The sequence below is a fragment of the Carassius gibelio genome, chromosome B2, assembly GCF_023724105.1.
Source record: "Carassius gibelio isolate Cgi1373 ecotype wild population from Czech Republic chromosome B2, carGib1.2-hapl.c, whole genome shotgun sequence".
In the NCBI taxonomy this organism is placed as follows: Eukaryota; Metazoa; Chordata; class Actinopteri; order Cypriniformes; family Cyprinidae; genus Carassius; species Carassius gibelio.
This window is the reverse complement of record NC_068397.1, coordinates 2,545,008-2,569,581: the sequence shown is the minus strand read 5'-3', so window position 1 is coordinate 2,569,581 and position 24,574 is coordinate 2,545,008. Positions and strand designations below refer to the sequence as shown.

Below are 24,574 nucleotides of genomic sequence, written 5' to 3'. Positions count from 1 at the left end.
CTGCTGATCATTTTCCCCTGCACTGCATCAGCAGGAGGCAATATAAACAGAGAAAGAGAAGGAAAGGGTGAGCTAGTTCTCCAGAACTCATGTTGTTCTCTCCCTCAGCTTACAACCTCCGGCGACTGAGGATCGACGCTTCATTTCACATGAATACAGACTACCCTGTACGAAGCCTGGCAACTGAGCATGACCATTCCAGAGCACCGTTCACAGTATTGACTCAATTTGTTCAATAAATCACCCCCTGGGGATTTGTCTGGCAATTCAATGCCTCGTCTGTGTCCGTGACTCTCACTTACCTTGCTAGGTAAGGTATACTTTACTGTGTATATTGCATGTGTAAATCAAAAATCAGCTTTCTGCTATGAACACACAGCACATCTCAGTGCAGATTGTTTGTTTAATCTGTCAGAATGTAATGCAGGTTTTGCAGAGATGCTGTTGAACGACTATATTAAAAAACTATATTCATCTTGACAGCTGGTGTGCAAAGAAAAACAAAGCAGTGTTTGTAAACGCATAACAGAAAAATGACAGACTGATCGGTCTACCTTATGAAGAATCAGGATGCCTTCGTTGGTCTTGTTGTCTGTGATTATGGAGAAATAACCAGCTTCGTTTCCTGACACGATTGTGAAGATGGCCAGCCAGTTTTCAGTGTACATCAGATCTGCATCGATTGCTTGAAACCTCATCACTTCCACATTTCTAGTGTTTTCCTCCACACGGCACTCATACTGAAAACCAAAAATGTATTTCACATATATATATATTTACACTTTCATGATCAGCTAACCTAACTAATTATTTTCTGATATTACAAAACATTTCCTATCAATTAAATGTATAATTAATAAGTATGTGCATTAACATTTTCCCAACAAATAATTAACTAAAGATGTGTAAAATTCACTTGGTACATATTGGTTTGGTAATGCTCAAAGGACAAAATCTTACCAAGTTTTTCTCCAAAGTGGGAATGTTGTCATTGACGTCCAGAATATTAATGATAGCAGTTCCTGTTCCTGTTTTTCCACTCGGACTTCCATCCATATCGGTCCCTTTAATAATCAATGTGTATCTTTCTTGTTTCTGTAAAGAGAACAGCACAAACATCAGTCACATGTGGAAGTAAACATGCAATACAAATCGCATTGGTAACACTGTTAACTAGCATGCATACTAGCATATTGGCTGTTTATTAGTACTTATATAGCACATATTAATGTATTATTCTGCATGAATCATATGCCATACCTAAACTTAACAACTACCTAAATAACTATTTATAAGTAGCAGATTAGGGGTTTGTTGAGATAAGTCCTAGTTAATAATGAGAGTTGCACTTTAAAATAAAGTGTGATCTTATAAACACTTAAAACGTAATTTCTGTTTCCTGATGGAAAAATAAATGAATGCAGTGCAGCAATGCATGAATGAAGTCAAGTCTGTGGCAAAATGATCCATAAACATAGAAGAAACTACTATTTAGAATATCAGGAAATCTGACGTTTTCAATCTTTAATCAAAAATAAGTTTGATTTAAAAAAAAAAAAGTCAGAAACTACAAAACAAAGTTAGAAATTATTCTGTCTATGCAGTGATTTAAGCTAAATCAATTACTGTCTGGAAATGCAGTAATATTTTAAATATTAGCAACCGCATACCTCTCTGTCGAGCATGTTGTGCTGGACGTGTATCCCACCAGTTTCTCGATTGATGAAGAACATGTTCTCAGGATCCTGTTTCATAATGCTGTAGGCGATTTTTGTATGCAGAGTTCCTTCTTGATCTGCGTCTGTTGCGGTGACCGTCATTACAAAATGACCTGAAAAATTACATGCGGTAGACATAATACAAATAAACTTTGAGAAACGTTTAACTGTATTCAGTATTGTTCAAACAACCTGTAGAGCTGATTTTGTCTATATATTGGCAAATGTAGTTTGTTTGTTTTCCTGGTAACTCTTTAGGGAACACATACTCATTAAGAGTTTTCCCTGAATAAACTCCTGATTTGCTGCTTATTGAGTGAATATGTGAACCTTTAATGAACAAACCAATATTATTTGAAAAACTTGCCACTGCCTAAATTTTTGCAAAACTTCAAAATCACCTAAAGACGCTGACAAAACGTGTATTCCTATTCACACAAATTATGTTTACAGGCAGATTATCCTTTCACAGTACTGTATGACCTCTTAAACACTTGATTTGTAAACTACATTTTGACATTTGCAAAACATAAACAGTTTGTGCTTTTCTTGTCTGCATTAATCTTGCTTTTCTTGTTCATTTGGAACAGCATTGAAATTGTGATGTGGAGCGTTCGAGTATAAGTCATGATAACAAAACTCAACGGCTTGTCAAAGCAAGCTAAAATGGCATGTTTGCTTTAGCAGAAGTGTTTTTATCATTTAAGTCAGTGATCCTCAAATCTGGCTCGCGAGATCCACTTTCCTGCGAAGTTTAGCTCTAACCCTAATCAAACACGCATGAGTTTGCTATTCAGTGTCTTCAGGATCATTAGAAAATCACAGGCAGGTGTGTTTAATTAGAGTCGGGGGCTAAACTCTGCAGGAAACTGGATCTCGCGAGCCAGATTTGGGGATCACTGATTTAAGTGAACACTGACAAAATCTGCGCATAAGCTCAGATCAATGAGGCCTATATTAATCATTTAAAAAGCAACACATAATCTGTGCTCATTGAATATAAGATTTATTCTTCTTTCCCAATAGCTGTCACACAGCCCTGCTTACACATATAATTGTTGTTTGTGAGAATTCATGTAAATTATTAAAAAAAGTACCAATTCTCTTGCTGAATCTGGGTTTGCCATTGTGTGCAATTAAAGACAGTGGTCTAAGACCATGCATTGGTTGTTGTGGGTAAAATAAACTACCTTAAATACAACTCTACTGACCTTTGAGTTTGACTATGGGGTCAAAGTCTTCGGCCTCACTAACAGCCTGGCAGTTTTTAAAGTCCCGTTTAAGCCATTCTTGACATGATTTACTGTTATAAACACTATGTATGTGCCTCAGTGATATCTTCATTTTTTTTCCAGAGATGAGGCCGAACACATTCAACTTTTCCTAGCAATCGATTTGTGTACCTGAAGTAAGTGACACATCTGTTCTCTGTCATTACTCAACAAACAGTATGGCCATGCATCAGTAAGATCAAGGCAGTGTCGAGTATATCCAGTTCTGAGTAAAATTTCCTAAGTGTTGCATTCAAAATCATCATTAAACCAAAAGATTGAACCGTTTTTTTTTTTTTTTCAGTTTTGCATTAAAGAACACAAAAAGCCAGAGAGTCTCATACCACAGTTCATGAACGTTCAATGACAGTTTTGCACTGGATTTTGTTATTTTTTCAGCTGAGTGTTTCTTGCATTTGTTATCAGTCATGAGTATGACATGCTCTCTCCAGCACTCAGCTCTCAGAGTCGTGCTGTTATCAGCCTCGGCTCCAGACTTTTTAAAAGTGTTTGGGGGAGGAGAAGAGGGACAGTGATATGAAATGGCACAGTGAAGTGGTGGACAGACAGACTAGCGACATCAACTATTCAAATGTTTCAAATATATAAATAATATGTCTGTTGATTTAACATGTAAATGTGGTGTGATTAAAAAATAAAGAGATAAAAAAAAGCTGCAAGCAGCATTGAAAGGCCACCTGGTGCCTTTGGGAAAACAGTGAAACTTTAAAGGAGTAAATATAGGAGGAAAATGTCAAAGTCATTTATATGAGCCAAACTTCCTGCTGCCAGCTGGTGGCGCTATGACTATTACTGAATATTGGCATGTAGATGTCTTCAGGCCAAAACTTTTATCAAACATTTGAAGTTTGGTGCAGATTAAACATGGCATGTTTCAGTTAGTGTAAAACGTGACATATCCTATTGCCAACAGGTGATGCTATGATTATAACTGTATATTGGCCTTTAGATGCTTTCAGACCATGACTCTAACCAAACATGAGAAGTCTAATGCAGATTGCATGTTTAATTTAGTGTAAAACAAGTCATTTCCTGTTGCCAGCAAGTGGCTTTATGACTGTTACTAAATATGCGCATGGGAATGTGTTCTGAACCGAACTCTTAATCAAACGGCTGATCGGACAATGCTTGCCTGAGTTATAAAAACTTCCTATTTCATGATGAAACATCAAAGTTTGTCTGGCCACCACGTATACTCCCTTTGACGAAAACTGAAGATTTTTTTAACATCCCAAAGGCTTTAGTTAACACTGATCAAATCTGGTGTTCATCTGTTTAAATCTCTAGGAGGAGTTCATTTAAATACAACACCTGAAATGGCAAAAAACTTACAGAGAAAATTCAAAATGACAGACTTCCTGTTGGGTTTCGGACTTCGTAGCTGGGGAGCTCTTTGTAGGAACTGGTGTGTTAAATGTGTCTACCGAATTTCGCACATTTACCTGTACCTGTGTTTCGCACAAAACACAGGTACTTCGTTGAAATGTTATAGGTGGCACTACTGAGCCATTTTACCACACCCACTTCTAAAACCCATATCAGATGTAAATGTTCACCACTTCTGGTATGCGTGCAAAGTTTCAGGAGTTTTCGAGTTTTAAGGCCTAAAAAATCCGATTCATTTTGGAGAAGAAGAAGAAGAAACTGACCCATTCCAAAAGGGTCCTCGCACCAAAGTTTAACTTTTTAAACACATTATTGTCTGGTTTAGCTCAATTTTGCAAACGAAAATAGCCACAGCAGAACTGTTGTGCATCAATGAGCAACACTCTGGGTTTCATTATTGAATGAGTCTGTGGTTGATAATGAGTCAAATGAGCCAATAATTCAGTAATCATTCATACACACATTGGGCTATGCACAGTCCAGTTGTTAAGTGTTTTAAGAACAACAGTCTTTATGGTTATGACTGTGTACAAAAAGCATGGCAAAGATTTCATCAGGATAAAAGAATAGGGTGTGGAAAACTAAAAAGAATTACCTAATAGAACCTATTTGCACAAAGCCAAAAACATACAAAAAAGAGATTGATTTTGTCATGATCATGACAGCTGGAGCACCAAGATGAATTTCATCATCTGCCCTGATCAGACAAATCACCTGGCCTGAATATTATCAAATCACTGTGAATAGTTTTAAAGAGATATATGTATGTTTGTACAGTATGTATGCATTGGCACAGAAAATGTTTGTGTAAGAATATAAAAATACGGTTGGCTTCAGTAATGGTGGGATTTTGATTTTATAATTGAAACCAGTTCTATTTCCTTTCACTCCAGACCACCAGAGACAGTGCTGAAGGCACTAGGGAAAAATCTCCCTGTGCTCATGCTTGACTGAGAATCGAATGACAAAGTTTTCACCTTGTGACTCGTGACATGCCTTGAAATATATTTACCCCTTAGCACGTGACCTCAACCTCTTTCTCATTCTCGCTTGTTGAGTATATGATTGTTGGACTTCCATCTCGCGGCACACAGCAATCGTGAGATAGGGATTTCATCACACAAGAGACTTCAATCTGCTGAATGGATCCTGGCAAATTTGAATGCCTCTGTGACAATATACACTCGAAAGACCTGGCTGCCTCGGCTGAGATTGTATTCGCTTATGATCCCGGCGTGAATCATTAAGGCGTGGATTTATCAACCTTTTGGGGGAGTATTGATTTACCATATATACACTTCAATGTTCTACATGCCTCAATGTCATGGATATCATGGATGGACATCGCCAATCTCCTGCTTGTCTAGGTATTAATCATCTAAGGGAGGCACTGACTAACCCGTGCCAGGAATGCTAAAATCTAGAATCTGCTTTGGATAGTTTTTACTTTCATCCAATATCACCAAGCATCTCAAAGTGGAAAGAGGGCTAAGAAATCTTCTAAATCTTCTAAATCTTCAGATTAGCACGCAAAGTTGATTGGATTTTCTTCTGCCGTAGAGTTGTTATTGCCATTTCTGGCTAAAGCTCAGCCTGATACAGATGTACAAGAGAAAGTTCAGCCTGAGTTATTTATGACACCCTCACCAATGATGCATACAGGACAGGATTTTGATGTGATGTCAGTGGCTGCCACTTACTCACTTTTTGAAACCATTCCAGATGTTACTTTGGGTGCTGAGGAAAATCTGCCTACAGATCCATCTTAGCACTCTGGCAGTAAGGCTGTGTCTGAGAAATCAGGTAGGTCATCTTCCGTCCTGGATGGAATGTTAAAAGCTATGCTTGCCCACATCAATCTAGATCCCCCATCAAACAACAGTGGGTTCTGAGAATATTTTTCTGTGTTGTGCACAGAGAACATAATTTACAATGCCTCAGTGCAATGACTTTACATCTGTATTGGTGTCTGCATTATAAACGTAGCCTGCACACTGGCTGTAATGCAAGAACCAGACACAGTAGGACTTGGTAGCATGCCACCTATAGAATCTAGTGTGGCAGCCCTTATTGTATCTCCTGATGATGGGCTTCTTGAGAATGTTGAGTGTAGGAGTGTAGCATACAATGCTACAGCGAGCCTTGACCATGTTTCTAATTCTTTGGCGCACATGCTTGTGGCTCTATACTCCTCTCTGAGAGAAACTTAATCTGACCTGTTAGTGACAGACTTAAGTAAATTTACCTTGCAGACTATGGGTTTTATTGCCAATCACTGTGGAACAGCCTTAGGTACTCTTGTGCAAGCTCAATGGCAATTTTGGTTGGCCCAGTCCTCCTTGCCGGAGGTATGTAGGAACAATTCGCAGAGATTGCTGTTGGTTCTTGGTCAAATTTTTGACAAGCTGCTCAGGAAGCCTTGGATAGGCGCATATCAGTATCTGAAACTCGCTCCCATCATGTGGGGACTGCCCCAGGACCCAGGCCTCCTCTAGAGTCCTCTGGTACTCATTTTCACAATGTTGGTGTAAGACCCATTTATAGATCTTCTCAACATTTTCACCATCTGAACTTTCAGACTACTCCACTACCACCTCCTCCCAGACATGAAGGGACTTAACCACGTAGACATCAGTCTCACATCCGACCCCAGGTCCACAACATCACCCTACCCGCACACCTTTACAGGAAAGCATTTGCGGGAGGATTAACGCTCACATGTCAATAGTGAGATTTTTCACGGAAAGTCAATTGAATCATTGGAGATTACCCTCACTCACAGACACCTAACGTGTGGACGTCTGGTCTCATTTATCGCATGTGTGTTAGACTCACCCGACTCCCGACCTCCAGTCCGCAGATCACCTTCATCATCATCGTCGTACATCTGCTCTTCTACCTCCCCTGCCGCTTCCAGTTTATTCTTTGTAGCCAAGAAAAACGGAGGCTTAAGACCATGCATTGATTATCGGGCCCTTAACAAGCAGACCATACTGTACAAATATCCCCTTCCCCTGGTACCAGCAACACTCGAGATGTTGAGAGGGGCTTCCATCTTCACCAAGTTAGACCTGCGCAGTGCGTACAACCTCATCCGGATACGGAGGGGGGATGAATGGAAGACTGCCTTCATCACACCACCAAGGCACTATGAATACCGGGTCATGCCATACGGGCTAGCTAACTCGCCCTCTGTATTCCAGGCCTTCATGAATGAGGTGTTCCAGGACTACCTACTTCGGTTTCGACATTCTAATATACTCCAAAAACAAGGCCGATCATCATCTTCACATGACACAGGTTCTCCAACGACTGAGGGAAAATCAACTGTACCTCAAACTCAAAAAATGTGAATTTCACCGCTCCTCTATTCAATTCTTGGGCTACATCATTGATGCCAGGGGTGTACAAATGGATCTGAAGAAGGTGGAAGCTGTCTGGCAGTGGCCCATTCCTTCTTCTGTCAAGGAACTCCAATGATTCCTGGGTTTTGCTAATTTGTATCGCCGCTTCATCAATAACTTTAGTACCTTAGCAGCCCCCCTCACTTCCCTCCTACGGAAGACGCCCAAGCATCTCTCATGGTCTCCAGCAGCATCACAGGCATTCTCCCAGTTAAAATTATCCCTCACTACAGCTCCCACTTTGGTCCACCCTAACCCGGATTTGCCCTTCGTTGTTGAAGTCGATGCCTCTACGACAGGTGTGGGAGAGGTGTTATCACAGCGGGAGGGTGTTCCACCAAAGCTCCATCCGTGCGCCTTCTTCTCCAAGAAGTTATCCCCGGCGGAGCAGAATTATGATATTGGCAATCGGGAACTGCTAGCCATCAAACTTGCATTGGAGGAATGGCGTCACTGGCTGGAGGGAGCCAATCATCCATTTGAAGTTATCACTGACCATCGTAACTTAGAGTACCTCCGGGAAGCTAAACGCCTAAACCCTCATCAAGCCAGATGGGCACTATTCTTCACCCGGTTTAGTGACGTATCGTCCAGGAACAAAGAACCAAAGGGCCGACGCCCTTTCTCGCATTCATGCCCAAGACCAAGCCACCCGGCCACCAGAATCCATACTCCCTCCAGCCATCATTGTCATTCCCATCCATTGGGCTCTACATGATCAGATTGCCCAAGCAACTCTTACTGAACCTGCTCCACCGGGAGTTCCCGAAGGGCTAACCTATGTCCCATCAGCTCTACGAATGCCCCTGATGAACTCTGTACACTCCTCCTTAGGGTTAGGACATCCCGGCAGCCAACGAACCCTCTCGCTCATCCGCAACCAATATTGGTGGCCTGGCATGTCCTGAGAAATCAAACGCTTTGTTCAAGGATGTTCCACCTGTGCCATCTCCAGCGTACCACACCATCTTCCTGAGGGGAAGTTTCTTCCACTGCTTATTCCTCGCCGACCCTGGTCACACATTGGAGTAGATTTCATTTCAGATCTGCCCAACTCTAACTCCTACACTTCAATCAGGTATTCCAGAACTATGGGCTACCCAAAGACATAATCTCGGACTGAGGACCTCAGTTTATTTACAGTTTTTTTCCAGTTTTTATTTCCAGAGTTTGGAAGGCCTTCTTCCGTCTCCTAGGGGTATCCGTAAACCTAACATCTGGCTACCATCCACAATCAAATGGTCAGACGGAAAGAAAGATAAAGGAGATCGGACGGTTCCTGAGATCCTACTGCCATGACCACCAGCACACTAGGAGCCGATATCTTCCCTGGGCTGAATATGCTCAAAACTCTCTCTGCCAGTCCACCACAGGCCTAACACCATTCCAATGTGTGCTTGGCTTCCAGCCACCTCTGTTCCCATGGTCAGGAGAGCCCTCTGAGGTCCCAGCAGTCAACTATTGGTTTCAGGAAAGCGAGAGGGTTTGGGACTCTGCACATGTCCATCTGCAAAGGGCAGTTAGGAGGCACAAGAACCAGGCAGACGTTCACAGAGCAGTAACCTAGGGATATACGCCTCCGGCTGCCTAGACGCAAGCCGAGTCCCAAATACATAGGGCCATTCACGAAATCACTTTTACTTGCGTTGGTGTATGGTTCAACAGGTTAACTAGAAAGGGGCCCTTATTTATTTTATGTATTTGATGCTGTCAGTCAATGACTGATTGTTTTATGTTATGGTGTTATCATGTTATGGTACCATATTATCATTTAAAACAAAATAAATATTATATTTATTGTGTAATTGTACAGCATATTGATGAACTTCACATTATTTTATATGCGCTTTTTAAAGAAACATAAAAAGATGAATAATAATAATAAAATAAATAGCATTGGCTTACAATCAACTACCACAGCTACAGTCAACTGAGTGCTAACACTAATTTGTTCATCATAATCGAGTTTATTTTCTCATGGGGACTAGTCTTGCTAGACTACCTTGAAAGAATGAACTTGGAAGAACACAAGAACATAGAACGCAGCTTTGTGAGAATTGAGATGTGCTGTGGTCAAGCACAGTAGTAGCCAATGTACAATAAATACTACATAACATCACAAACAAATGTCATAACCAAGTATAACATATTCATATTTCATATCATGGATACACAATACTTTCATATTATTCATATCTTTTTATTTGACACTATGTATTTGTTTGTATATTTGTTACCTATGCTTTGTCAAATGCTAAGAATTTTTTTTTATATGTCAGTAAAAACATTGCAGACTTTCTCCAGGTCTTTATCAGTTTAATAAAACTGCAAAACAAAAGTTTACTTTCACAAGCAATTGTGTATTTAATTGCAGCATATATTGAGAAACACTGACTCAAGAGTCAAGAGCAGTGAATAATTTTCTGTCTCTCATTTTCTTGGATTTAACATTAAAGACACTGACAGCAGAGCTAGTAAATAAGGTGCGGTCACTTTAAGAGACAGTGCATCCATTATAATGATACTAATCCGATTTCTTTCTCAACTGTTTACTTTCACTTAATACATAACTGAACAAACTTTTCAAGATAGGAATTTTAAGATATTTTGTATGTATTTGTCAGTACAAAAGAAAGAACAGGCAGAGTCTGTGTTTAAGCACTTTGAGACACGTCTCTGTGTGAGCCCTTAACACCAGAACACCGGGGGTGCTGAACTGGGCTCTTTAACATCTTTTTCTGTTTCTTTAAACAGGGATTTGTATTTGTTCATTCAGGTGCAGGAGGACAGGAACTTCCTGAAGGAGATCTTGGTTCGGTGTTGCTGTCTGTGAGATGCGGCTCTTTGAGTAGCCTACTGAAATGATAAGCATTCATGACAACGTGCAGCCTATCAACTGTCCTGAGCGTTTTTTTAGGCTGGACTCTGGACTCCGTGGGCCCCTATAATCGTCACCACATTTCACCCCACTTGCGACGGCCCTGCCCTCCGCCTCTCTTTCTCCCACTTCGCTTTCTGTCCACCTACTCTAATATCTGAATTAAAGCATAAAAAGGCAAAATAAAATCTTTTAAAAAACAGGATCATTTTATTAGAGCCCAAGCACCAGTGGTGCTCTGGTGGAGAACCGGTGGTACCTGCATTCGTGCTGCAACATGAGGTGATGGTTATGGATGAATGGCAAAACAAAGGGCCTCAGGATCTCATCACAGTATCTCTGTGCATTCATAATGTCATCAATAAAATGCACGTGTTTGTTGTCCATAACATACGCCTGCCCATACCATAACCCCACCAACACAGTGAAAACTGTGATTCATTCATGCACATGCACTGCACATTTTAGAGTGGCCTTTTATCATGACCAGCCTAAGACACACCTGTGCAATAATCATGCTGTCTAATCAGCATCTTGATATGCCACACCTGTGAGGTGTATGGATTAACTCGGCAACACAGATTTAACACGGATTTAGACAGATTTGTGAACAATATTTGAGAGAAAAAGGTCTTTTGTGCACATAGAAAAAGTCTTAGATCTTTGAGTTCAGCTCATGAAAAATAGGGGTAAAAACAAAAGTGTTGCATTTATAATTTTGTTCAGTGAATATGGGTGCTAAGCTTCTCTTGTTGTTTAATAGATTTGGCACAAAATCTCTTGATATAAAAGACAAACTTCCACGCACAGGATATTTAAAACGTGCAAAAGTGTATTGGCTAAAACAGCAAATGCTAAGACTCTTCTTTGCTCTTTAAACATTCACCTTTATAGACGGTGTTTTTTAAGTACAGTAATTAAGTACTTGGTAAAGTCATGTAAAGATATTTTTCAACCAAAAGGCTAATGATACATGAGGCAGCTTTTTGAGCTGTAAACAGGCAACCAGGTGATACACAGGGCCCAAGACCAATCTAAATTATCCATAAATGTGGGTTGCACTTTATTTTACAGTACTTGTACTTACATGTACTTATAGTGTACTTACAGTGTACTAAGAAAGTTCTGGTAATACAAGGTAACTACATGGGGTAGGGTTAGGTTTAGGGGTAGGGTTCAGGGTAAGTACCTAGTTATTACATAGTTATTGTAATTACTTTAATAAGTACATAGTATGTACATGGGGAACAGGACTGTAAAATAAAGTGCTACCGAAATGTGTTACCCATTCCCAACGGGAAAGTGCCCAAGCAAATTTGCTCAAAAAGTTACCCTGTGTATCATCAGCCTAATAAAAGCTTATCACTGTTCATCATGTCCACTTGTTGCTTGCAGCACCAGCCAATTCACTGACATGCCCTGAACTGGTTTGTAATATTATTACATGGTGATGTAATATTATTAAGTTGATAATGCATATTGCTGTGTTTTTATTATGTTGCTTCAGGTACAGTACAGTACTGCGGCGGTTCAGAATTCAAATGTTCAGGGAGTGTCGCTAAAACAGTGTCACCAAAGTTTTGCAGAAATGTAGGTGGAAGCACATGTTTGCAGTGAGTCTGATTAGGCTAATTTCATGATTGTGTCAAAAGTATGATGAGTGATGGCAGTACCTGTTGCGCTCCGCTCATAAACAGCTCCCATTGTCAGGTTAAACACAGGAGCACAATCGTTCTCATCCTCCACCACGATTCTCAAATCAATATTGTTCTCAGCATAACTGCCATCCAGAAATTTGGCCACCCCTTGGAGCTGGAATACAGGAAAATATTTAAACATTTCACAAATTACATAAGAGTCATAACAGCCATCTTCTACATTCAGTATAAATTCTTAAAGTCACAGCATATATATATATATATATATATATATATATATATATATATATATATATATATATATATAATCTGATTAATGACAGACATTTATATTTCTCATCCATATCCTTTTCTCGTCACCCTTCATTTTCTCCTTGATTTGTTTTCTAAAACTGTATTCCAGGACATCAGTGCAATACAATTTAATACACCAAACACCTACTCAACTAAACACAAATTAAGTATTCCTGATAGAGATGATCAGCCAGGCTGTCCAAGAAATATCATGAAACCTTGCTTTTTCGGTTAACCATGTCAGAACTCCTCTGTATGACTCAGGAGATTCTGTTTCTCTGATCGGTCTAAGTATTGAACTCTTATTAACAAGCACAAACTTTCTCTATCCATTCATATAAGCTTGCTAAACTATTTTTTTTTTTTAAGTTTATGTCATTTGTTGTCTAGTGATGGTCATGTTCATGATGTTTGCAGTTAATATGCAAATAAACAAACTTTTACCTCATGGCTTATGAAACAATCTGGTAAAAACTATTTAGAATTCCATCACTTGCTGATGAGTGCATTGTTTCCCAACCCAGTGTTTTGATATGTAAACTCCCACACAATGACATAAAAAAGGGAGGGGAAAGTCCGCCTTTATAGACAGCTGTAGAGGAGAGCACATTCCAGGGCCCAGTTTATGTCGGGGCCTCTCTCTGACCACAATAGAGGACAACGGTTTGCTTCATTTTGATTGGATCTTGGTGGACTAACATTAGAAAACTGTCCAACACTATCAGATAAAGATTCCAGGACGACAGCCAGACACTATTTTCAAGAGGGCAAGAAAATAGCTTTGTTGTAAAGCCCAGGAAGCACAGGACTTCCTATTGGTCAAAATGCAGTTTCTTTCCTTTGCTCACCAACAGACTGATTCATAAGGTTTTGGACTGTGACCAACATAAAAAAATTCCTTAGGACCCCTGGACGCAGAAGCAGTAGGTGAAACAAAGAGAGAGATCCATTCATAACTATGCTCTCAAACATTAAACTGATGCAAACTACTACACTACACTACTACACTAACTACTAATACAAGTATTCTCAGTGACAGCAATGTGTAGTGCAACATCTTACACAAACTCAGCTTTTCAAGGACTAATGAATGCATGCATGAAAGTTCAGTCTTCTTCCATCAGGTTTGGACTCGGTGTGTTTGTAACACTGCAAAATGTATTGAATAACAGCTACACTGTCTCGTCAAGGAAAGGACTGCAACAGATCACCAACATTCTGAGCCTCTGGCACATGAGGGAAGAGGCAATAACAGATACCAAATCCTGAGTCTCCAGCTTTAAGTCAGCAACAGATATGACCACGTTCTAAGCGCCCAGCCTGCGAGGAGAGAGATATTAAACGTTTAGAGTCTTTATCCAGCGAGACAACAACAGAGGCAGCACGAGTATCCATCCTAGAGAGACGATGCGGATCGACCAAATTCTGGGTCTCTAGCCCAGAGATGCAGAAGATACACAGACATCCGGCGAGCAATCCTTTATTTCAAGGTACCTTTGCATGCATGTTCCAGGCAAGGACCTTCTACACCTACTCCAGGGCCACATCTGCGTGTTCCAGATTTTAGTACCCTTTGGTGCTCCAGGAGATCAGCATCCTCCAGCACTTCGTGTTCAAGGCTGTTGAAATGGATTCCTGCTCCTTTCCCCACTGCATTGCTACTAGCACAACCAGTGGATGAAGTCACCGCTACCGGACGGCTCACTATCACTTATCCAAACCTCTTCCAGAGACCTTGCAATTTTTGTATATTATCAGTAGGCCATATGGTTTTCTAATTGACATTAGATATTAAAGCTGATTTTAGTTTTTAGGTCCCTAGGTTGGCGAAAGCAAAATTCACCACACAGTGTATCTTGAGTAAAGAAATGCTGTACTTATTCAAACCTCAGTTCTTTATTTACGCTTGTGTTGTGAAGAAGTAGATGTCTGTCTTCAAATTGCACGTTCAAATTGCAAATTCATGGGAAGAAGGAGGTAGGAACCGGCGGACAATCAAATCAAAACTTTAATAACCAAATAAACACAAAACAGCACGACAGGCCCTCACGGACGAATGTCGCGCACAAATAAAAACCAAACACAAAACAAAGCCCAGGCCTGGTCCTCTCTCGTCCTTCACTGTCATCGCTCCTCTTTTGTATCAGTCCAATATCCTCCATGGGACTCGAGACCGGTGAGTGGAGCAGGTGTCGCTCATTTCCAATCACTCCACCGGCCTCGCTCCGTTCCCACAGATCTCGGCACCGCCCCACTCGTCACACAGACATAACGATGACCAATAGGACTGACATCAAATAATAATAACAAAATATAACAGAGATAAGAAAGTTTTTGATAATTTTCTATGGCACACTATTGGGAAACACTGGACTAATGGATCCTCTGCAGTGAATGGGTACCATCAGAATAAGAGTCCAAACAGCTGATAAAAACATCACAATAATCCACACCATTCCAGTCGATCAGTTAACATCTTGAGAAGACAAAAGCTCTGTGTTTGTAAGAAAATTATTACACGGCTCTGTGGAATACTTGATTCTGATTGGTCAGTCGCAACTTTCTGAGGTATGTTATTCCTCGATAACAACCGGTGCAGAGCCAGAGCCAGTGGTAGTTTTGTAGGCAAACATCAATGCCTTGTATTTTATGCGAGCAGCTATTGGTAGCCAGTGCAAATTGATAAACAGAGGTGTGACGTGTATTCTTTTTGGCTCATTAAAAATTAATCTTGCTGCCGCGTTCTGGATTAATTGTAAAGGTTTGATAGAACTGGCTGGAAGACCTGCCAAGAGAGTATTGTAATAGTCAAGCCTGGACAGAACAAGAGCTTGAACAAGGAGTTGTGCAGCATGTTCCCAAAGAAAGGGCCTGATCTTCTTGATGTTGAATAAAGCAAATCTGCAGGACCGGACAGTTTTAGCAATGTGGTCTGAAAAAGTTAGCTGATCATCAATCATAACTTCAAGGCTTCTAGCTGTTTTTGAACGAGTTATGGTTGATGTGTCTAACTTGATGGTGAAATTGTGATGAAACGATGGGTTTACTGGAACCACAAGCCGTTCTGTCTTGGCAAGGTTAAGTTGAAGGTGATGATCCATCAACCAGGAAGAAATGTCTGTTAGACAAGCTGAGATGCGAATAGCTACCGTCGGATCATCAGGATGGAATGAGAGGTAGAGTTGAGAGTCATCAGCATATCAGTGGTATGAAAAGCCATGTTTCTGAATGACAGAACCTAATGATGCCATGTAGACAGAGAAGAGAAGTGGTCCAAGAACTGAGCCCTGATGCACCCCATTAGTTAGACGTTGCGACTTGGACACCTCACAATAATCCACACCATTCCAGTCGATCAGTTAACATCTTGAGAAGACAAAAGCTCTGTGTTTGTAGGAAAATTTTTATGAAGCTCGGTGGAATACTTGATTCTGATTGGTCAGTCGCAACTTTCCGAGGTATGTTATTCCTCGATAACAACCGGTAAAAGCTGATAACACAGGCTCATCCGGGTAACAGCAGTCGGCGCTGTACTCTTGCTAGGAACAGCTTTTCTTGGTGGAAGCTTTGCTTTTTTAATTATGAAAAAGTGTGTGAAATATTTTTTATTGAATTATTCACAGCTTAAACGAACAACTATATTAAATTTCAGAACCTAAAGATGCAAGCCCTGGAAATACAAGGCATTAAAATGCAAGTACTGTTAATGCAATTAATTTTTTTTTCAGACAGTGCTATTCAGCATGCCTTTTTGTTTCAAAGACATACGTCATTATTTTACTTCCATAGGAGGTCAGTCCATCAGGAGGAAACATTTAATTTAAAAGTCTGTAAAAGTGACTTTGTGCTTCTTTGGGATGGCACAATCAAGCAACGTTCACTTGCAGAACGCAAGCTTCTAGAGGCACATAAGTCTGAAGAAACAAATTTAGGTAAATGGGTGCAGAGCCAGTGGTAGTTTTGTAGGCAAACATCAATGCCTTGTATTTTATGCGAGCAGCTATTGGAAGCCAGTGCAAATTGATAAACAGAGGTGTGACGTCTATTCTTTTCGGCTCATTAAAAATTAACCTTTAATCTTAATTAATCTTGCTGCCGCGTTCTGGATTAATTGTTTAGGGTTTGATAGAACTGACTGTAAGACCTGCCAAGAGAGCATTGCAATAGTCAAGCCTGGACAGAAAAAGAGCTTGAACAAGGAGTTGTGCATGTTCCCAAAGAAAGGGCCTGATCTTCTTGATGTTGAATAAAGCAAATCTGCAGGATCGGACAGTTTTAGCAATGTGGTCTGAAAAAGTTAGCTGATCATCAATCATAACTCCAAGGTTTCGAGCTATTTTTGAAAGAGTTATGGTTGATTTGCCTAACTTGATGGTGAAATTGTGATGAAACGATGGGTTTGCTGGAACCACAAGCAGTTCTGTCTTGGCAAGGTTAAGTTGAAGGTGATGATCCATCAACCAGGAAGAAATGTCTGTTAGACAAGCTGAGATGCGAATACCTACCGTCGGATCATCAGGATGGAATGAGAGGTAGAGTTGAGTGTCATCAGCATAGCAGTGGTATGAAAAGCCATGTTTCTGAATGACAGAACCTAATGATGTCATGTAGACAGAGAAGAGAAGTGGTCCAAGAACTGAGCCCTGATGCACCCCAGTAGTTAGATGTTGTGACTTGGACACCTCACAATAATCCACACCATTCCAGTCGATCAGTTAAATTATTTTAAAAATTATAACACGGCTCTGAGGAATACTTGATTCTGATTGGTCAGTCGCAACTTTCCGAGGTATGTTACTCATCGATAACAACCGGTAAAAGCTGATAACACAGGCTCATCCGGGTAACAGCAGTCGGCATGTACTCTTGCTAGGAACAGCTTTTCTTGGTGGAAGCTTTGCATTTATTTAGCTAATAAAATATAAAAACTCGATTCAAAATGGTGTTAAATTATTTAATTATGTCATCCTGGCATTGCAGACTCACTCTCATTTCATACAAACGCAGCTGCTGCCATTTTGCTACTATTTTATTTGTACCCTTTAATGGATTATAAAATAACTAATAAACTGTTAAGATTGTAAAATATTTTCATTTAAAATCTTTTATTTCCTTATTTATGTGGTGAAAAGTTGTGTAATAGATGGTTTGACTGCACCGTTTCCCTTAAATGTCCATCTAGTTTGAATTTGCCGCTTTCTCGCAACTGCTGTGTTCTTGAAACTTTGTGTTCAAATATTTCAACTCAGATCAATATTTAGTGTCTAATTATTTACTTATGTGGCAAGTAGCTTCACATCGGGGTCCTGATCACCCTGTAGGGGTTTATTCTGAGAGAAGAACTGGATGGATGTACATTATCCCTTACATAACACTTCCTCTAGTGAAAAGGTCAATCTTAATTAAGACCAATCACCGTTTACAAGTAAAAACAGTCTAAAACAGTCCTAAACAAATATGTGGGTGGATTTTTAACTGATGGACTGGAGTTGAGTGGATTACTTGTGGATTACTGTGATCTTTTTGTCAGCTGTTTGGATTCTCATTCTGACGGCACCCATTCACTGCCACTGATAAGCAAGTGATGCAATGCTACATTTCTCCAAATCTGATGAAGAAACAAACTCATCTACATTCAGGATGGCCCAATTTTTTTTTTTTTTTTGGTTGGGTGAACTATTCCTTTAAAACGTGCCATGTTTCTAAATCCACTGAGATTTCTGAATGTGCATTGAGCTGGTTTTAAAATTGATTCAAAATTTGTAATAATGAAACATGATTTCTCTGTGAAACAGATACATACTCACCAACTCAATGACATTGCAACTATTTGTCTCTATTATCTGGCTTCAGAAGTGGACATTCAATTGAGACTCCAAATCTTCAGTACTTATCCTGCTTGATCTGTCCACTGTTTTTGACATGATTAACCACCAGATCCTCTTGTCAACATTACTGGCAAAGGGCATCTCAGGAACCGCACTCCAGTGGTTTGAGTCTTACCTATCAGATAGGTCCTTCAAAGTATCTTGGAGAGGTGAGGTGTCCAAGTCACAACATCTAACTTTCTGGGGTGCATCAGGGCTCAGTTCTTGGACCACTTCTCTTCTCTGTCTACATGGCATCATTAGGTTCTGTCATTCAGAAACATGGCTTTTCATACCACTGCTATGCTGATGACTCTCAACTCTACCTCTCATTCCATCCTGATGATCCGACGGTAGCTATTCACATCTCAGCTTGTCTAACAGACATTTCTTCCTTGATGATGGATCATCACCTTCAACTCAACCTTGCCAAGACAGAACGGCTTGTGGTTCCAGCAAACCCATCGTTTCATCACAATTTCACCATGCAGTTAGGACCATCAACCATAACTCCTTCAAAAACAGCTAGAAGCCTTGGAGTTATGATTGATGATCAGCTAACTTTTTCAGACCACATTGCTAAAACGGTCCGATCCTGCAGATTTGCTTTATTCAACATCAAGAAGATCAGGCCCTTTCTTTGGGAACATGCTGCACAACTCCTTGTTCAAGCTCTTGTTCTGTCCAGGCTTGACTATTACAATACTCTCTTGGCAGGTCTTCCAGCCAGTTCTATCAAACCTTTACAATTAATCTCGAATGCGGCAACAAGATTTAAATAAATAAATAATTTTTAATGAACGGTTAAGAATACACGTCACACCTCTGTTTATCAATTTGCAGTGGCTTCCAATAGCTGCTCGCATAAAATACAAGGCATTGATGTTTGCCTACAAAACTACCACTGGCTCTGCACCCATTTACCTAAATTTGTTACTTCAGACTTATGTGCCTCTAGAAGCTTGCGTTCTGCAAGTGAACGTTGCTTGATTGTGCCATCCCAAAGAAGCACATAGTCACTTTTACGGACTTTTAAATTAAATGTTCCCTTCTGGTGGAATGAACTCCCCAACTCAATCCGAGTCCTTAGCCATCTTCAAGAATCGGCTTAAAACATTCTATTCTAATTCTATTCTTTAAAAATTACAAAAAAAATCTTAATAGCTTTCTAATCTTTTTGTATTCGATTTGTTTTCTTTTAATTTATTATACAATTAACAATAGAAAAAAAGACCTCTAACACTAGCTTGCGCTATTCTTTTTCTATTATATCTGTTTTCTTTTTATTTCTTATCTTATTTAAAAGTCCTTGCTCCATGTACTGTGTTAACCTAACTGAGACTTGTTAGAGCACTTATATACCATTGCTCTTTTTGTTGATTGCTTCCATTGTCCTCATTTGTAAGTCGCTTTGGATAAAAAGCTGATTTTTAATATGAGCTGCACCTCATTTAGTAATCGAGTCATTCAGACAGAATGTATGACATTCATCATGTCATGACAATCCCAAATCCAGCTCTCCTGTGAAAAGTTGCTGCTAGATGCTATCTCAAGTTCTCACTGACTCATCAATATCCTTCCATAGATTAGTCAGGCTAGGACAGACACCCATGCAATAAATGTTTATAATTGTGTGTAAAAGATGAAAGATCTGCTCACATAATAAACGGGAGTTTTCTCTCTGTCTAACACTCCATGGATCCTGACCACGCCAGTCTCACTATTAACAGTGAACAAGTTAATGGGAGGCTTATCAGCACCAATTCCAGTCAGTGAATATTGTATACTCGTCCTGGTCTCCTCATCTGAACGGATCTGCAAACAAATCCATTTAATACAGTTAAAAAATTAGAATAATGTAAAACAATATATTTTTTAACAATGCAACGTTACATAACTAAAGTTTATTCATACTAATAAATGATAATTCATTGCAGAACATTGGAAAACATGCTTAAAAAGTTTAAATCTGGCAAGATTTTCCAAAATACCACCTTAATTTCCAGCTCAAAAGTTCATAAAAACATCACTCACTTATGTTTGATAAGGTTCTGTTGCATGTTAAATATGATTATTCATAATAATAATAATAATAATAATAATAAGTGCCCCCCCCCCAGCCAAAAAAAATAATAATAAACACTCAAGAGAAAACCAAAAACGAAGATCTTACTTTGGCTATGAATTCCCTGTTCGTGTAATCAACATTTTCCTTCAGTTTGTGGGGTGGGATAATCCACTCTCTCTTCTGTCTGATTTTCTTCTGTTGTCCTTCTGACGCTGAAGTCTTCAGTATCTACAAAAACACAAAAACGTGTCCATTCCAACTAAATAATGTGATAAACTAAACTGGAGAGGAGTAAAACAGGTAATATAACATACATACTATATGACAGATTTACAGCTTGATTGCTCTATGCAAACAAAAAATAATGTTCTGCTCACAAGACAATTATTAACATGACTTTCCCCCATAAATTGAGTTTCCCGTTTCATCTTAACCATGCTCTCGAATTATTCTGTTCTCTGCTTGTAAACAAGTATATTTATAAATAACATTTTTACTGGCTACATTTTTTGCGATGGTGAAAATAAAGCCATTACCGCAGGGAAGTTGATTTCAAAGTACTACAGATAATATAAAGGATAACAAAAAAAAGAATAATTTTTATATAGTTTGTGTTAGTTTTAATCAAAATAATGCCCTGAAGAATCAGCCTTGCCTTGAGGCCGAAGACCTTTTGTTTTGACTTCCTCTGTAATTCCCACCCTGAGTCAGATTATGATCTTCCTCTGGCAATCTGGCAATGCAATGATTTAACAAATAACATCTATCCATATGAAAACAGAGTCAGTATTAAGAGACATCTAGCCTGTATATAGACTTCTTTAATTAATATCTTCCCAGGGTTCAGTAAACTCATAAACCCCTTGCTGACTATCACACATCAGTGAGAGAATGAGCTCCTGAGAGAGCAAACCCACCCACACTCGATCCTAGCTGTGAAGACGAACAGAAAACAGCACCTTACACACGTCAAGCAGACTGAATTATTGTGTTTTTTACACGCATCGTTAAAGAAGCGTTCAGAGAGGGTTTAGAAAGAAAGAAAAACAATAATATTGAAGAAACGAAACTTTGAGGATGCATACAAAAGATTGAATATTATTATATACAAGTCATTATGAACACTGGAAACTTTTGAGTGTGTTTGCTCACCGCCAGAACCAGCGCCCCGAACAGTAGACTGCCGCAGACCTTCGCCATTCCTCCGTTACTCGCGGAACTCTGACCCGGACTGAAGAGCGGTCAGCGGCGGGCGGAGCTTCGGGAGAGCGCGGAGGGACACACCCTCGGCACTGATAACAACACCATCAACATAGCGACTCAAAATAATAGCCTACCACAAATATAAAACATATAAAACATGCATTGCATTACATTAGACTTACTGCATTACATTACAGCTCACCGTGAACGTTCTCAGATCTATCACTGGCTCTCAAAGTTTTTAACGTTTGTTCAGAGTTATGGCTTTCGGCTACTCATGTTCTCTAAATGTTACTTGGCACAAAAGCATCGTTTATATTAAACCTTTTAGTTGGATGTTCAGCTATCGTTTTTAAAATGTTTCAGAAAACATCCTAAAGTAACATTCCCAAAAATGTCGGCAAAATTATAAAATAGAATGTTCACATGTAACGTTCTAAAAAATGTAACATTAAAAGAATGGACTTTTGGAACGTTCACCCAGAAACAACGTGTTCATGGTTTTCATGGGAGAGATAACAAAACATGCTTCTTTTTTAAGTTCATCTGGGTATGCAGTGATTTTAAATAATTAAACTCAAGATTTAGCAAATTGGACAGGTCTTTTTATTTATTTATTTTACAGTTCGTCGTTTCAGTTAGGCCTGTGTTCATTGCTCTTTGTTGAAATTCGTATGCCCTTGGTAACTAAATGACTAACTTTAGACATTACAAAAGATTAACTTTTGGCACTAGTGTGAAATGCGGGATTATTGGATAATCTTTTAATTCCCCCTTTTCTGCTTAGGAAATCATTTGTATAAATTACTTCTCTACAGGTTAATCTCAGTGTTCAAACTTTTTAATGCTCAAAATCTGATTATTTCCAAGGACCTCCTGCCTAAAACACTATTCATGTCTATTTAAAAATAGTAAAGAATATAGAATAGCTGACTTTTGTTTGTCTTTGTACAAGTCAAAACAAATGAGGTCTTTTCTTTAAAATAGTAAGCAGTATGTTCTTCATTTCAATGCACAACATTGAAATGAACATTTTCCGGTGCAGTGATTATATTGTATGCGAATAACCATTATACCAAATCAAGTCAGAGTAATTTCTCAGGTATTATAAACATTGCAAAAGTGTTAAATGCAAACTCCTGTATTGTAACAGTGACTATAAGGACACTAAATTGTTGAGATGAGAGCTACAAATGAACACGGAATCAAGTATAAAATATAAAGGATGTTCAATTTCACGTTTACACTCAATAGTGTACACTAAATACACTAAATAAGGTATTTCATAACAGTTTAACTTTTCCACTCACCCATCCAATCCTCACCTTAAACCGTTTCACAACTCAAAAGAAATGCAAGAGACAATTTCATTGTTTCTTCTACATCTTCCCAAACAAAAGTAAGTCAAGATAAGACACCCATTAATTGCTCTTAAAATATTTTTTGGCCAGAATTACTGGAAATGAAGCCAAGGATTTTGCAACTATGTGGGAGTAAAGGAGTCACTGGTACAATGTGGATATTAAAGACAGAGCTGGTCTATGAGGGACCGAGTTCAAGTTCAACATTTTTTTATAGAATGAAGAGAATTCTAATTTTTAGTCACTATAAATAATAGTCCATGAAAGCTATGCGAGTTATGCAAATAAATGTAGAGAGAGCCTCTGTGACACAAACAATGCTTTCTTTCATGAAGGGGAGGGAGACCAAATTCTGAATATAAAAATACAGTAGAGGTCAATAGCTGTTAACTGTTTGGATGACAACACTTTTCAAAGTATCTTCTTTTGTGTTTAACAAAAAAGAAGAAAGAAACTCATGCATGCTTGGAACAACATGAGTAGATGAGGACAGAATGTTTGGGTGAACATTCCATTGTAGAATATTAATGAAACATTATATACACCCCATTAACCTCTGTCTAAACCCCCCGCCCCCCTGCTTTTTAGGAAACTTGGTATGAAATGGAAATTGTAAAAATAAGAATGGTCCATTATTTGGATTCCATGGTGACTTTAAAAGAAAATTGAAAGATGATACCAGACTATGTTCTTGTACTCTCATAAAAATTCACCGTGTGTTTCTTCTCTCTTTAAACAACAGGTTAATAATTGACTTCAATCAGCTAGCGAAGATAAGAGCTCCAGCGGTTACACAGAGACTTTCAATAGCAGCTCTGTTTCTCATCTGGACATTGAGATGGACTTTATTTTTATACTGTCACAGAGTTTCATTTGTTCACAGAGATGATCAGAGTCAATGCTAAACTGTCACCGAGCGAACTCCAGACTGATAAATCACAGTCAGTGTTGGGATTCCCGAATCAAGAGGATTTAGTGCTGGGAATCCAGCAGGGTGGGTGAGACGACAGGCAGATTGCACGGTGTATGATAGTGATAAGACGGCGGTGGGTTAGTCATGAACACCCTGTGTTCTGTGGAAAGGTGGGAACTTGGTTTATAGATATTTTGACCTTTTGAGCTCCTTAGTTTCTATGCTTAACTGCGACTGTGATGAGTCAATGCATGAGGAGCTGCTACACCCAGTTCACTCCTACCAATGTTTATCAAACACATAAAACTCTGGCAGCTTTATAGAGCCTGGTCATGTGCTTTTCTATTGGTTTAAGAAGAATATGCATATAGATATGCATACACAGTTTTTTTTTCTTTTATATATTTATCTCAATGATGATGCCACATTACTGATTCATCCCTTCCTCTTTGCTCCCTCTGCTGGTGACTTTTGCGAATGTTAATGAGATGAGTAACATTTCCTTCCCCTTATTTTGCTAGTTTATCTGTCA

General features: G+C 39.2%; 1 protein-coding gene across 3 annotated transcripts in view; it reads right to left on the bottom strand.

Moving 5' to 3' along the window:
* The window catches only part of dsg2l (desmoglein 2 like), a 35,631-nt gene extending 13,755 nt beyond the window's left edge, over positions 1 to 21,876 (bottom strand). For all 3 annotated transcript variants that reach the window (XM_052548096.1, XM_052548097.1, XM_052548098.1), the window contains exons 1-7: positions 21,718 to 21,876; positions 20,671 to 20,793; positions 20,157 to 20,312; positions 12,352 to 12,490; positions 1,671 to 1,831; positions 961 to 1,095; positions 555 to 740 (exon numbers count right to left, since the gene is read on the bottom strand). In XM_052548096.1, the coding sequence (XP_052404056.1) occupies positions 555 to 740; positions 961 to 1,095; positions 1,671 to 1,831; positions 12,352 to 12,490; positions 20,157 to 20,312; positions 20,671 to 20,793; positions 21,718 to 21,765 (948 nt within the window). In that variant the 5' untranslated portion in view covers positions 21,766 to 21,876. The remainder of the gene's footprint in view (positions 1 to 554; positions 741 to 960; positions 1,096 to 1,670; positions 1,832 to 12,351; positions 12,491 to 20,156; positions 20,313 to 20,670; positions 20,794 to 21,717) is intronic.
* Between the last annotated feature and the right edge of the window lie 2,698 nt (positions 21,877 to 24,574).